Source organism: Pristis pectinata, chromosome 34 (genome assembly GCF_009764475.1).
Source record: "Pristis pectinata isolate sPriPec2 chromosome 34, sPriPec2.1.pri, whole genome shotgun sequence".
Lineage (NCBI taxonomy): Eukaryota > Metazoa > Chordata > Chondrichthyes > Rhinopristiformes > Pristidae > Pristis > Pristis pectinata.
Window position 1 is genome coordinate 1,204,471 of NC_067438.1, and position 12,709 is coordinate 1,217,179.

The 12,709-nt window shown below is 50.3% G+C and overlaps 1 protein-coding gene across 1 annotated transcript in view; it reads left to right on the plus strand.

Annotated features, from left to right (window-relative positions):
• The window catches only part of LOC127585915 (histone-lysine N-methyltransferase EHMT2-like), a 56,682-nt gene extending 44,679 nt beyond the window's left edge, over positions 1–12,003 (plus strand). Inside the window, exons 27-32 of the mRNA XM_052043658.1 lie at positions 2,523–2,600; positions 4,136–4,251; positions 6,453–6,539; positions 7,524–7,602; positions 8,302–8,477; positions 10,660–12,003. Of these exons, the coding sequence (XP_051899618.1) occupies positions 2,523–2,600; positions 4,136–4,251; positions 6,453–6,539; positions 7,524–7,602; positions 8,302–8,477; positions 10,660–10,840 (717 nt within the window). The 3' untranslated portion in view covers positions 10,841–12,003. The remainder of the gene's footprint in view (positions 1–2,522; positions 2,601–4,135; positions 4,252–6,452; positions 6,540–7,523; positions 7,603–8,301; positions 8,478–10,659) is intronic.
• The last annotated feature ends 706 nt before the right edge of the window (positions 12,004–12,709 follow it).

Below are 12,709 nucleotides of genomic sequence, written 5' to 3' on the forward strand. Positions count from 1 at the left end.
AATGTTCACCCCTCACCTCTTGACTTTCTTCTAATTTACTTGCTCACAGGATGTGGACAGACAATCCCACCATTGTGCCCATCCCTAATTGCCCCGAATTAGGCATCTACTATACTGCTCGGACTGAGTAAGGGTGGCAGATTCTCTTCCTGAAGGACATCAGTGAGGCAGATGTTTCATGGTCAGCAGTATTGATTTTTTTAAATTCTGGGTTTATATAATGACCTGAATTTAAATTCCTCAGCTGCCAAGCTGTCTGTGGATCAGTAGCCTGGGGCCCTGGCTGTTAGTTAGTCCAGTAAGTTAACTGGTGCAACCATATGCTGCTCACCTTTCATTCATCGCTGAAGCTGCACAGTGCTTCTGCCTCTCAGCTCCAGCTCGATCTGACCTTGAGCGCTGTCTACACCATTTACACTTTCTCTTTGGGCCACCTTGGGGTGCTCCATTTCTTCCTGAAGCTGGTAGTTAATTGGCCACGGTAAATTAAGCTTCAGTGGATGTTAATGGCAAGAGAATCAAAGGGCAGCTGATGGGCATGTGTGTTTCGGAGGGGTTGAGGAAAATAACGAGAGGAGGAAGGGAACAAACAGAATCGCTCACCAAGGAGCCAGCTTGGACTCGGTGGGTCGAATGGACTCCTGTCATTATCAGATCCCAAATGACTTTCATCCAGTCCTTCCATGCCCTCCCTCCTCCGTACCTCTGTGACTCCAGCCAGGCCCTACCATCCTCCACAACCTCTGTGCTCTTCCAATTCAGGCCTCTCAATCATTCCCAAGTCCCGTCGCTAGCAGTCAGGTGCCTGGGCCCTGGGCTGGACTCCTCCACCTCGCTCTCCTCTCAGCTGTTTCTTGAACCCTTCTTCTTTTAGCTTCTGGTCACTGGCCTAGTGTTCCTCTCCTGAGGTTAGAGCTGATGTACCGTTGCAGCACCAAAGGATCGGTGCACTGCTGGAGAGGCTGCCTGCAGAGAAGACATTAAACCTTCTGCTCAGAAGTGAACACAGGAGATCCCAGGGCCACCCAGTCTAGCAGGAGAGTTCCTCTGAGCCCTGGGACCAATGCACGTTCTACTCAGGCTTACTGACAAGCACTTAGTTGGTCATTAACACATTGCTGTTAGTGAGAGGTTTCTGTGGGACATTGGCTGTTGTGTTACAACTACTTCAGAAAGTAGTGCACTGGTCATGAGATGCTTTGGGTGATTCTGAGGAGACGTGAAAGAATGTCTCGGAATGCAAGCCTTTTCATGTGTCTTTGCCCTCCTACAAGGCAATTATTAAGTGCAAGTTATTGGTATTGATCTTAAAGTGTAATGGGTGAATGGTGTTGATGCGTGCTCCCACCTGCTGCCTCTCTCTCTGTCCCTCTGTATCTCATGTCTTCTGTCTGCATCCTGTGAGAAGAACGTCAGTTATTTCTGAGGTGGATAATCCGGATCTATTTATTAATCAGAAGCTATCACTGCATATTTCTTAACCACAAACCTTGTTGTTGTCATGCCTGTCACTTGTGTTTTGCTCTGTCAATGCTCCCCAGTCAGTTTTATAATGTCAACAGTAACGGTGCAGTTGCAACTTCTGCGAGTGCTGCTGAGCGATTTTCCGAACTCTCCAAGTCCATCACGATTAATGAAACGGCTGAGAGGAGGCCATTCGGCCTGTGATTGCCGTGTCATCTCTCCGGACCCATCACCTCTCCCTTCAGCCCTGCCAATTGGAATATTTACCCATTTCCATTTTAAATCTGCTTTCCTCCGTTTTCAGGAAATCCTTCACTGTGACAAGCTCAGGGAATAACTTCCGTCAGGGCTGTTGTCGCCTTCCAGACTTGGTATTAAATTCAACACTTCGGGAAACAGAACTAGTCAGCTCCACTGCTGATCATCCTTCTGTAATATCCCTCCATTAGAATAGTCTGACCTACCGGACATTTCCTGCAGCTCTGCCTTCACAGTTTTTGCATGACTTCTGTTTGTGTTATCTCCCTGTAACTGCTCTCATAAATCTGTCAACCAGATATGTTTGTCAGCAGCTTATCGCCACAGCAATCCTAGCCTCACCCCATCAGAGGTAATCTGACTGTCCTTTCTATTCCTCCACACCCATGCTTTCCAGGGTCTTTGACCTGAAACATTAACCATTTCTCTTCCCACAGATGCTGCCTGACCTGAGTATTTCCAGTGTTTTCTGTTCTTATTTCAGATTTCCAGCATCTTCAGTGTTTACTCCAGCTTCTCCTGTCAGTCCAGGCAAGAATAGACCAGCGTTTCAGACGTGATATGTGGTTAGGGCTGCTCACCAGTCTGGTCACATACTGACCTGTTTCCAACACCCTCTCACCCACTGTGCTTTTCCAACTTAAATTTCCATTTTCCACCTTCCGCAATTTTGTTTCACCCCCACTCGTTCTTCAGGTCTGTTTCAAGGTTGTTCCTCAGGACGTTTGTGAGATGAGCTCAGTGTTGGCAGAAGTGGTCAGGTGTTGTTGCTCCTCTGATTTGTTCTGCTTCCTCCACAGCACTGCACCTGTTTGGATGACTGCTCCTCCAGTAACTGTCTCTGTGGCCAGCTCAGTATTCGCTGCTGGTATGATAAGGTAAAGTTCCCCGGGCCTGTCATTTCCTTTTGATTCCGTGTGGAATCGTTAGAGGTTTATGGCACAGGAAGGCATCACTCTTCCTGTTAGGACCACGCTCTGCCAAGACTGCTAGAAATTGCAGAGTTGTGAACGCAGCCTAGACTATCACTAAATCCAGTCTCCACTCCACTAACTTGATCTACTCTTCCCACTGCCTTGGGAAAGCAGCCAACATGATCACAGATCCCTCCCACCCCAGTCACTCTCTCTCCTCCCCTCTGCCATCGAGTAAAAGCTTGAAAACATGCACCACCAGACAAGGAGAGCTTCCATCCCACTTGAACAGGCCTCTTGTACGATAAGGATGAACTCTTGATCTCTCAGTCTACCTCGTCATGGCCCTCACACTTTATTTGTCTACCTGAGCTGCACTTTGTCTGTAACTGTAACACTATATTCTGCATTCTGTTATTGCTTTTCTCTTCGTAGTAATTTGATGTAATGTTTGAAATGAGCTGCCTGGATGACAGCAAAGCAAAATTTTTCACTCTTATCTTGGTACTTGTGACAATAATAAACCAATTACCAACCTAAACAAGAGCTATCCTCCTTAATCCCACCTTCCAGCTCTCAGTCTACAGTCCTGCACGTCACAGGACCTTTTAACTGTGATGAGAGTTTTAGTCTCCATCCTTCCAGGCAGTGACCCCAGACCCACACCACCCTCCAGTATAAACCTCACTCATCTCGCTAATCCAGCTTGCAATTTAACAAATCTCAGCTCACTTAGTAATTGACTCCTCTGACAAGGACAGTAGGTCCTTCCAGATCACCCTGAACAGGACTCATAATTTGTACACTTTGAACTCTGTTTCTAAGAAAGCAGCCTCACCCTCCTCATTCTTGCTCGATAACTCTGATTCTCCATATTTTTAAACATCCTCTGCTCCCTCTTGTTCCGGTCACACCCTCCTGGAGTATGGTGACCAGAACTGTACACAGTGCTCTTGTTTATTCAGTTCCAGCAAGACCTCCCTGCTCTTGCATTCTGTGCCTCAGCCAAGAAAGCAGATGCCTTCTCAAACCACCTCATCCACCTGTCTGTCAGCCTTCAGGAATCTGCAGAGATCTCTCGGTTCCTCTCCATTTATCAGTCTCCCACCAGTTACTACAAGTTCCCGCACCTCTGCTGTCCCTGAACACATCTCGCATTCTCTGGACTGAACTCCATTTCCTGTTGTTTTGCCCACTCAACTAATCTGTCGATACCTTCCTGTAGCCCAGAACCGCCTTCCTGACCATCAGCATGCTTCTTAATCACAGCACCCACATCTATGTCTCAGTCATTGACATAAACCACAGAGAGCGAGGGATCCAGTGTCGAGCTGTCAGAACTCACCACCAAACCTCCCATCAGCTGCGATGGTTTTCCTGTCTGACCAGGTGATTCGGGTTGTGTTTCACTGTGACCGGCATTTTTACTTGGATGAGTCAAGTGATAACGCAAGCCCCAGGGAGTTTCACCATTAACCTTTGCTGCTTTGCATTGGCAGGATGGGCGTCTGTTGCAAGAATTTAACAAGATCGAACCTCCCCTGATCTTTGAGTGCAATCAGGCATGCTCCTGTTGGAGGTCGTGCAAGAATCGCGTGGTGCAAAGTGGAATCAAGTAAGTGTGGCTGGGGTTAGGGGGCGTTGGAGTAAGAAGGGGGCCAGTCAGCCCATCGAGCCTGCTCTGCCGTTCAGTAAGCTGATGGCTAATCCAACCGTGTCCTCAACACCGCTTCTCGGTATCACTGTAATTCAAATGTCTGTCTCTCTCCACCCTGAATATATTTAGTAACTCCACCTCTACCATTCTCTGAAAAGAGCACCAAAGATTCACAGTTTCTCCTCACCTCCATCTTCAATTGGTGGACCCTTATTCTGAAACTACACCCTCTGGTTCTGGACACTCCCACTGGGGGAAGCTCTCTCTCAGCATCCACTCTGTCCCTTGATCCCCTCAGAATCTTGTATGTCTCAATAAGGTCACCCCTCTTTATTCTAAACTGCATTGTATAGGCCCTGCCTGCTCAACTGTTCTTCATACATCAACCGCATCACCCAAGGAATCAGGCATGTGAACCTGCTCTGCACTGTCCACTCTGCCTTCAAATCTGGAGACCAGTATCCAGGTGCGAACTCACCAGAGACCTCTAAGGTTGCATCAACACTTCCCTATTTTTATACGCCATACTCCTTGCAATAACGCCAACATTCCATTCACCTTCCTGCATCTGTGTGCCACACATTACGTTTCGTACACCAGGACCTTTACATCACATTGCAGTGTGTCTCAATCCATTTAAATAACAACCTTTTCATTCTTGATTCCAAGGTGGATAACCTCACTTTTTCTCACATTATCCCCACCTCCCAAATTGCAGCCCACTCACGTAACCAACTTATAGCCCCTTTGCAGGACCTCTGTGTCCTTCTCACAACTTGCTGATCCACCCATCTTTGTATCATCAAACCTAGCCACAATATACTCGGCCCCTTCATCCAAATCGTTGTTAGTTGAGGCTCTCGCACTGATCCCAGTGGCACTGTGTGCAATCCAAAGATGATCCATTTACCCAACACTACATCTTCTATTAGCCACACTTCTATTCATGCCAATTGGTGCTGCTGCTCTTAGCCCTTTCACCAAACCCTACCCACCAAGATCACATTCACCCAGATCTAGATCAGCAGCTTATCACTCTTGTATTCCTTCCCTGGATATTTCATTAAACTCTTTAAAGTTCCTTTGGAGTATTCTTCACTTTTATGTGACCATCTGAGGTTTGGTATTTTTTGCCCACCTCTTATGGGCCTTGAGGTGGTCGGGGTGAGCTGCTGGTTCGCATGCTGTGATCCTTCTGGTGAAGGTCTTCACTCAGTGCTGTTTGGGAGGGAGTTTCAGCATTCAGACCCAGTTAGGGTGAAGGACCAGTGATATATTTCCAAGCTGAGATATGCTCATCAGCAGATCGGCCTTGGTGCCCCTGTCTGCACTGGGCTGGGGTGTCCAGGGAGGTCACAGTACAGTTGGCCTGGACTGGATGAGAAAGAACCAGCCCAGTATCTTCCTTCCTGTTTCCTGTTCATCTGGTTTGCACAGTATTCCTCACCCAAGGGTTTGGAAGCTGCATGTTTACAGACGTCACACGTGTATGATGTCACCCCCCAGTCACCCCAGGGAGGGAGGGTGGGGGGGGGAGGGACAGGGAGGGAGGGCTCAGGGAGGGACAGGGTGGGGAGGGAGGGAGGGCTCGGGGAGGGACAGGGCGGGGAGGGAGGGAGGGCTCGGGGAGGGACAGGGCGGAGAGGGAGGGAGTGGGGCAAGGGCAGGGCAAGGAGGGGGGAGCGGGGGGGGAGGAATGACGGGGAAGGACGGAGGGCTCAGGGGGAGGGACAGGGCAGGGAAGGAGGGAGTGGGGCAGGGCAAGGGGTGGGGGGGAGCTGGGGGAGGGACAGGGTGGGGAGGGAGGTGGCAGGAGCTCAGCTGAACCTTCTCCTCTGGAAACACCGAAAGAGCCTCTGGGACAGAGTGGGGAGCACTGCCAAAGGTGGTGATGGAATCAGATACATGCACAATGTTTCAGACATGTAGACAGACATAAATAGGCAAAGCAGAGAAGGGTACAGTTCTACTGGGAGCGTGGGATCATTGTAAATGGGCAAAAGAGTAGGCGTGGACGATTGGCCGAAGGGCCTGTTTCTGTGCTGTACGACCCTGTGACTCCGACTCTGGTGGGGGCAGAGTAAGGCATGTTGGGTGCTGAGATTTGCTCTGATCTAAGCTGCTTCCTGATCCGATTGTTCCCTGTTCTTGCTGGGAAGGGTCCGCCTGCAGCTGTACCGGACGGAGAAGATGGGCTGGGGAGTGAGAGCCTTACAGGATATCCCACAAGGAACCTTCATCTGCGAGTGAGTACTGTTGCTGGGGCGGGGTGCACAGTGTCCCATCCCGAGAGAGGCTCCTCAACCCAGGATCTCGTTTCCCTTCTCCTCTGTGTGACCCATCTACTGATGGCTGGCCCATCCCTCCACGACTCTACCCCCCCGTCCCTCCAACCCCCTCTATCCTGAGTGGGTGAATGAGGTACTCCCCTCTGTGTGCGTGTCTGTGTGCATGTGCACGTGTGTGTGTGTGCGTGTTGATCTGCTGTGTCCCCCGGTCCAGGACTCCCAGACCCGGATGTCAGTGAGCCATGTGGGTCCTGGGGAGTGCTGCCCACCATCTGCTGTGGGCTCCCGTGAAGAGGTGCCCGTCCCCTTCATGGGTGTGACCCACAGTTCCTTCCATCCACTCACTGCCTTGTTGCTGGCCTTCCCCAGGATGGCCAACGTGATTTTCCAGGTCTCTGATTCCCAGGAACTCTGCCAGACCTGCCGGTGTTACCACTGCTTCCTGGTTTTATTCCACTTCCCCAGCCATCACACAGTAGAATGTTTCTCACTCAGTGATGCTGCTTCCTCCTATTGGATCCCTGACCCCCACCCCTCACCCCTCAGCCCTCAGCCAGTGACCCCTGACCCTGACACCTGCCCTTCTCCTGACCTGTTCACAGCACCGTTTACCCTAAAGCTTTGGAGTGGCTGTCAGTGGAACTGTGTGGATCTTTGTGTGGGAAGATGTGTTTCATCAAACACTGGGACATTATGTGTGGGTGTAGACCAGGCATGCACTCCCCCTCTTCCTCCCCTCCTCCATTTCTTTCTCCTTCTATCCCCTTCCTTCTATCCCCCCCTCCTCTCCCCTCTCCCTCCCCACTTTCCCTCTTGATCTCTGCACTCTCTCTGTCTCCTTCCCCCCAACCACCCTCCCTCCATCCTTCCCCTGACCCCCCCACCACTCTGCCTCATGCTCTCTCTCATGATGGAGTCTAACAGCTGCCCTCTGCTGTTTAGGTACGTGGGCGAGATCATCTCGGACGCAGAGGCCGATGTCCGTGAGGATGACTCCTACCTCTTTGACCTGGACAACAAGGTACGCAGCCAGCGAACACTGTCTCATTCCCACCCCTCCCAACTGGGCTCCAGCGGTGCAGCTAGGCAGCACCTCCGTCACCTCGGTTAACACCCCCACCCCTGGGTGCTCAGGGAACGGAAGTTCAACTCACCTGAAACAAAACTGAGCAGGGCCATTGTGTTCATTTTAAATCATTTTTGGTTGAAGCACTTTCGCTGTCATTGAAAACACATCTCAGGTTTCCTGGAAACCTGTTTAACAGGGTTAGGCCGGACGGTGATGGAGGGAGCTACCCACAACAGTGGCAACCTCACAAGGTGCCTGGGTGTGTCATTTAAAGAGCAGGTAGTCTCCTGGCCCTAGTGTATCCTGTGTCCCGGAACTTTCTGGAATTCAGGATGGACCCAACTGGGGGGTTGGGGTGGGGGTGATGTGTGTTAAGTTAGAGAGAAGAAAAACGCTCTGTGTGTCCGGGTTTGTGTATGTGTATTATCCTCTGTATGTGAGACTGCATGTCTGTGCTTGACTCTGTAAACTGTCTGTGGACAACTCTATGTTTGTGTTGTGTGTGTGAGTTTAACATTGTATGTGACACTATATCTATATGTTTGGACGTGTGTGTGTGAATCTGCACGTGTGTGGTGTATCACTGTATGCACACGTGTGTATCACAGTGTGATGCGTGTCTCTGTCTCACTCTGTTGCCATGTGATCCAGGATGGAGAGGTGTATTGCATCGACGCCCGTTACTACGGCAATGTGAGCCGCTTCATTAACCACCTGTGCGATCCGAACATCATCCCTGTCCGCGTTTTCATGCTACACCAGGACCTGCGTTTCCCCCGGATCGCGTTCTTTAGCAGCCGGGACATCCGGACAGACGAGGAACTGGGGTAGGTGACTCGAGGCTCCACTGACACTTAACTCAGATTCCTTCCCTAAACCTTTCCACTGAGACCAGATGATCAGAAGGTTTGGCAGGTTAGAGAGAGATTTGGTCAGGGAAGGTTTCATTAGATTGGAGAATAGCAAATTCCATCATTGAAAGGGGGTAGTCGGAAAACAGGAAACTACAAGCCAGTTGGCCCAACCTCTGTCATAAGATTAGAGACTATTATTAGAGATATTGTAGCAGAAAAATTCAAGGGAATTGGGCAAAGTCCATGAGGTTTTGTGAAAGGGTTTGTAAGGTTTGACCAGCTTATTGAAGTTCTTGGAAGAAGTAACATGTGCTGCAGAACCAGTGGGTGTGCTCCGGTTAGATTTCCTGAAAATATTTGATAAAGAGCCACGTCAAAGGCTATGGCAGACAATTGAAGATCATGCGGTAGGAAATAACATAAATTAATTCCCTATTGGACTGCAAAAAGAGGCCATTTTGTTCTTTTCCTGGTTAGCAAGATGTAACAAGCCACCAGAATCAGTGTGGGGGCCTCACCTTGTTAGAAACAACTTGGATGAAGGTGTAGTTGTTAAATTTGCTGAGACTCACAGATAGGTAGGGAAGTCGGTAGTGAAGAGGGTGTAAGGAGGATACAAAGGGCTATTGATAGGTTAAGTTTAATGGTAACAGTCTTTTCCCCTGGGTGGGGGAGTCCAAAACTCGAGGACGTCGATTTAGGGTGAGAGGGGAAAGATTTAAAAGGGACCTGAGGTGCAACTTTTTCATGCAGAGGGTGGTGAGTGTATGGAACTGCCAGAGGAAGTGGGTGAAGCAGGTACAGTAGTGTCATTTAAGAAGCACTTGGATAGATATATGGAGGGTGGGGCATGGGGGGATATGGGCCGAATGAAGGAAATTGGGACTAGCTGGGTGGGCACTGTGGTCGGCATGGACTGGTTGGGCCGAAGGGCCTGTATCCGTGCTGTATTGCTCTGTGACTCTAAGTGAGAGGACAGAGATCTGGCAAATGGAGTGTAATGTGGGGAAATGTGAAGTCGTCAATGTTGGCAGGAAAAGTTAACAAAAGATGCCTGTTATGTAAATGATGAGAGATTGCAATGTGGAGAGTGGTCTGGGTGTGTTAGTGCATGAATTGCAGGTACAGCAAGAAAGTTAACAGAATGTCATTGTTTATCATGAGAGGAATTGAATACAAAGCTCTCACCAATATGGTACTTTGTGGTCTCACCAGTCAGTTATATTGGTGAGACCACCCCCGGAATACTGTGTACTGACGGTATTGGCCTCCTTATGGATGTTAATTCTTTAGAAGCTGTTCAGAAAATGTTCACTAAACTGAGAAACTCCAGTTACTGGAAAACTGAAATATAAACAGAAGTGCACAGCAGGTCAGGCAGTGTCTGTGATTCAACCAGAACCATTAATCCTGCTTCTCTTTCCAACAATGTCACCTGACTGCTTGAGTGTTTCCAGTATTTTCTCTTCTAATACCTGGAACAGCAGGTTGTCTTAAAGGAAAGGTTGGGCTTGTATCCACTGGAGTTTAGGAGAGGAGACTTCATTCAAGTATAAAAGATTCTGAGGGGTCTTGACCAAGTGGGTGTGAAGAGGGTGTTTCTTCTTGTGGGAAAATCCAAGAACTCGGGGTCACTGTATCAAAAATAAGTGGTCACCCAATTTTCTCTCAGAGGGTCTCAAGGCTTCGGAACTCTCTTCCTCAAAGGATGCTTGAATTGGAATCTTTGGCAGAGAGGTGTAGTTACTGGATAAGTAAGGGGGTGCAGGCTTACCAGGGGCATGTGAAAATGGAGAGCTGAGATTATATTCTGATCATCCAGTGGGGGAGCAGACTTCCCCTTCCCCTCACCTCCCTAAAGCCCACATTGCAGAATGATTTACACAGGGGTTGGTGCGAGAAGGAGGGAGCATTAAAGCAGGGCCTAGGTGACATCAGGAACCCCTTCACACACGGCCTCACTGCCCCAAAGCTGCTGAGGTTGAGGCAGGTGACTGGCGCCATCAGAACTCCTGACTGTTGGGCATTAATGATCAGGGGGCTGAGGCTGGAGTTAACGTACGGATTCTTTGAATGTTGGGATGGGGCGGAGGAGGTTCCATGTACAGACGTTCACTGTTGCAAGATTTCAGCTGTCTTTCCTCCCTCTCCCCAGGTTCGATTACGGCGACCGGTTCTGGGACATCAAGTGTAAATACTTCACTTGCCAGTGCGGCTCTGAGAAGTGTAAGCACTCGGCCGAGGCCATAGCCCTAGAGCAGAATCGGCTGGCCAGACTCGAAGCCTACCAAGATGCCATGCCTGAAAGCAGCCTGACTGTGATTGGGCCCTCTTGAGCCCCTCGTCTTTCTGTCCCTCGCTCTGTCCCCTCCCTCTCTTCAGCCCGAATTCTGCAGCACTGAGAGAACAGTCATCCCCCACCCCCACACCTCATCGTCTCCACCCACCAAACTCTCGTGGAAACTCTGGCCCATTCTGGAGGTGGTTGGAGTGTTTACTTTCCACACAGCTCGAAGGGCAGGGCTTGTTATTAACCATGCAGCTCCAGTGAAAGCTGTCCCTTAGAGATGCCAGGGTAGATTTGCTCAGGATTTAACCTCCACACAGCACCGGTCGAGCTGTTTCCATGCCTGAGGCGAGGACACTAACAGCCCACGTTATACCCATTCAGCACCAGGAGCTACCCCTCTCCCTCCCTGCTGCTGGAGGTGTTGTCCAGTGGCTCTCATTAGTTTTGCCCTGTGTCTTAAACTGTGAATTTTAAATCTTCCATCGTGAACGGCATTGCTGTAGAGACCGGTCTTTGAAGTCAGGCAGTGTTTACAGGAGTGGTCCGTAGTGAGGAGGGGGTGAGCTTCCTCCTGGGTTCAGTTGATCTGAGCGGGTGGGCAAGTGATGAGGGAACCTGCTGGGTGAACTGTCCAGCACAAGAGGGATCTTTTGGGAGAGGGTGGGGGAACATGCTGCAACATTCCCAGCCCTCCGCCTTCTTGGCTCTACCATGGGCACACTTCCCACTCTTGGAATGGGAATCTCCAAGCTGTCTCGCTCTCCACTTGGATCTGACCTGGTGACATCCCTTCTGTATGCTGGATCCACTCAAAACCAGCACAGCAGCCCCCCCCCCCCACACATCTCCACTCCCCCACCCTTGGCAACAGCGAGCTCCTTCCAATCCCACCTCCACAGCATTTACTGAGGGAACAACCCATTATTGGAGGGACCACCAAGGAAGTACTGGTCATGTTGGTGTAGCCATGCTGAGGGAGCGCTGCACTGTGGGAGGGTCACACTGTGGGAGGGGCAGTGCTGAGGGAGTGTCACACTGTGGGAGGAGTTGTGCTGAGAGAGGGTCACACTGTGGGAGGAGCAGTGCTAAGGGAATGGCGCACTGTGGGAGGGATGGTACTGAGGGAGCATCACACTGTGGGAGGGATGGTACTGAGGGAGCGTCACACTGTGGGAGGGGCAGTGCTGAGAGAGTGTCACTGTGGGAGCATTTGTGCTGAGGGAGGGTCACACTGGGAGGGGCAGTGCTAAGGGAGCGGCGCACTGTGGGGGGGCAGTGCTGAGAGAGTGTCACACTGTGGGAGCATTTGTGCTGAGGGAGGGTCACACTGGAAGGGGCAGTGCTAAGGGAGTGGCGCACTGTGGGAGGGGTGGTACTGAGGGAGTGTCACACTGTGGGGGGGGCAGTGCTGAGGGAGCGGCGCACTGTGAGAGGGACTGATATTTGGATGGGATGTTATATTGAGGTGCTCAGGGTTCCCATCATATTCACAGAGGAGCAGGTGCAGTGTCCAACAGCACTAAATAAACATTAACTGCCCGTTACCTCGATGCTGTCTGTGGGAGCACGGACTGACTCCATGTTCCTCCATGGCCAGGATTATATTTCCAAAATGGAATAAAAGGACCTACTGAGGGTGTGAAGTGAAATGCAGGACCCATTTTTTCCTGGCGGGAACCACCCCCCCCCCCCCCCCCCACCCCTTGTCTGCTCGAGGTTATTGAAATCAACACAACCCAAGATCAAATCTGTTGAGGAAGTCTATGGAACAAGCTCCCTGTTAGTGGTTTGATATGCAGTCTATACTGTCCTTTAAGTTATTTTTTTTAATCTTGTGGATAGAATTTGACTTGAAGCCTCATGGACTGTGTGCAGAAATCTCCCTCAGTGCTCTGCAGAGACACGGATGGCCATT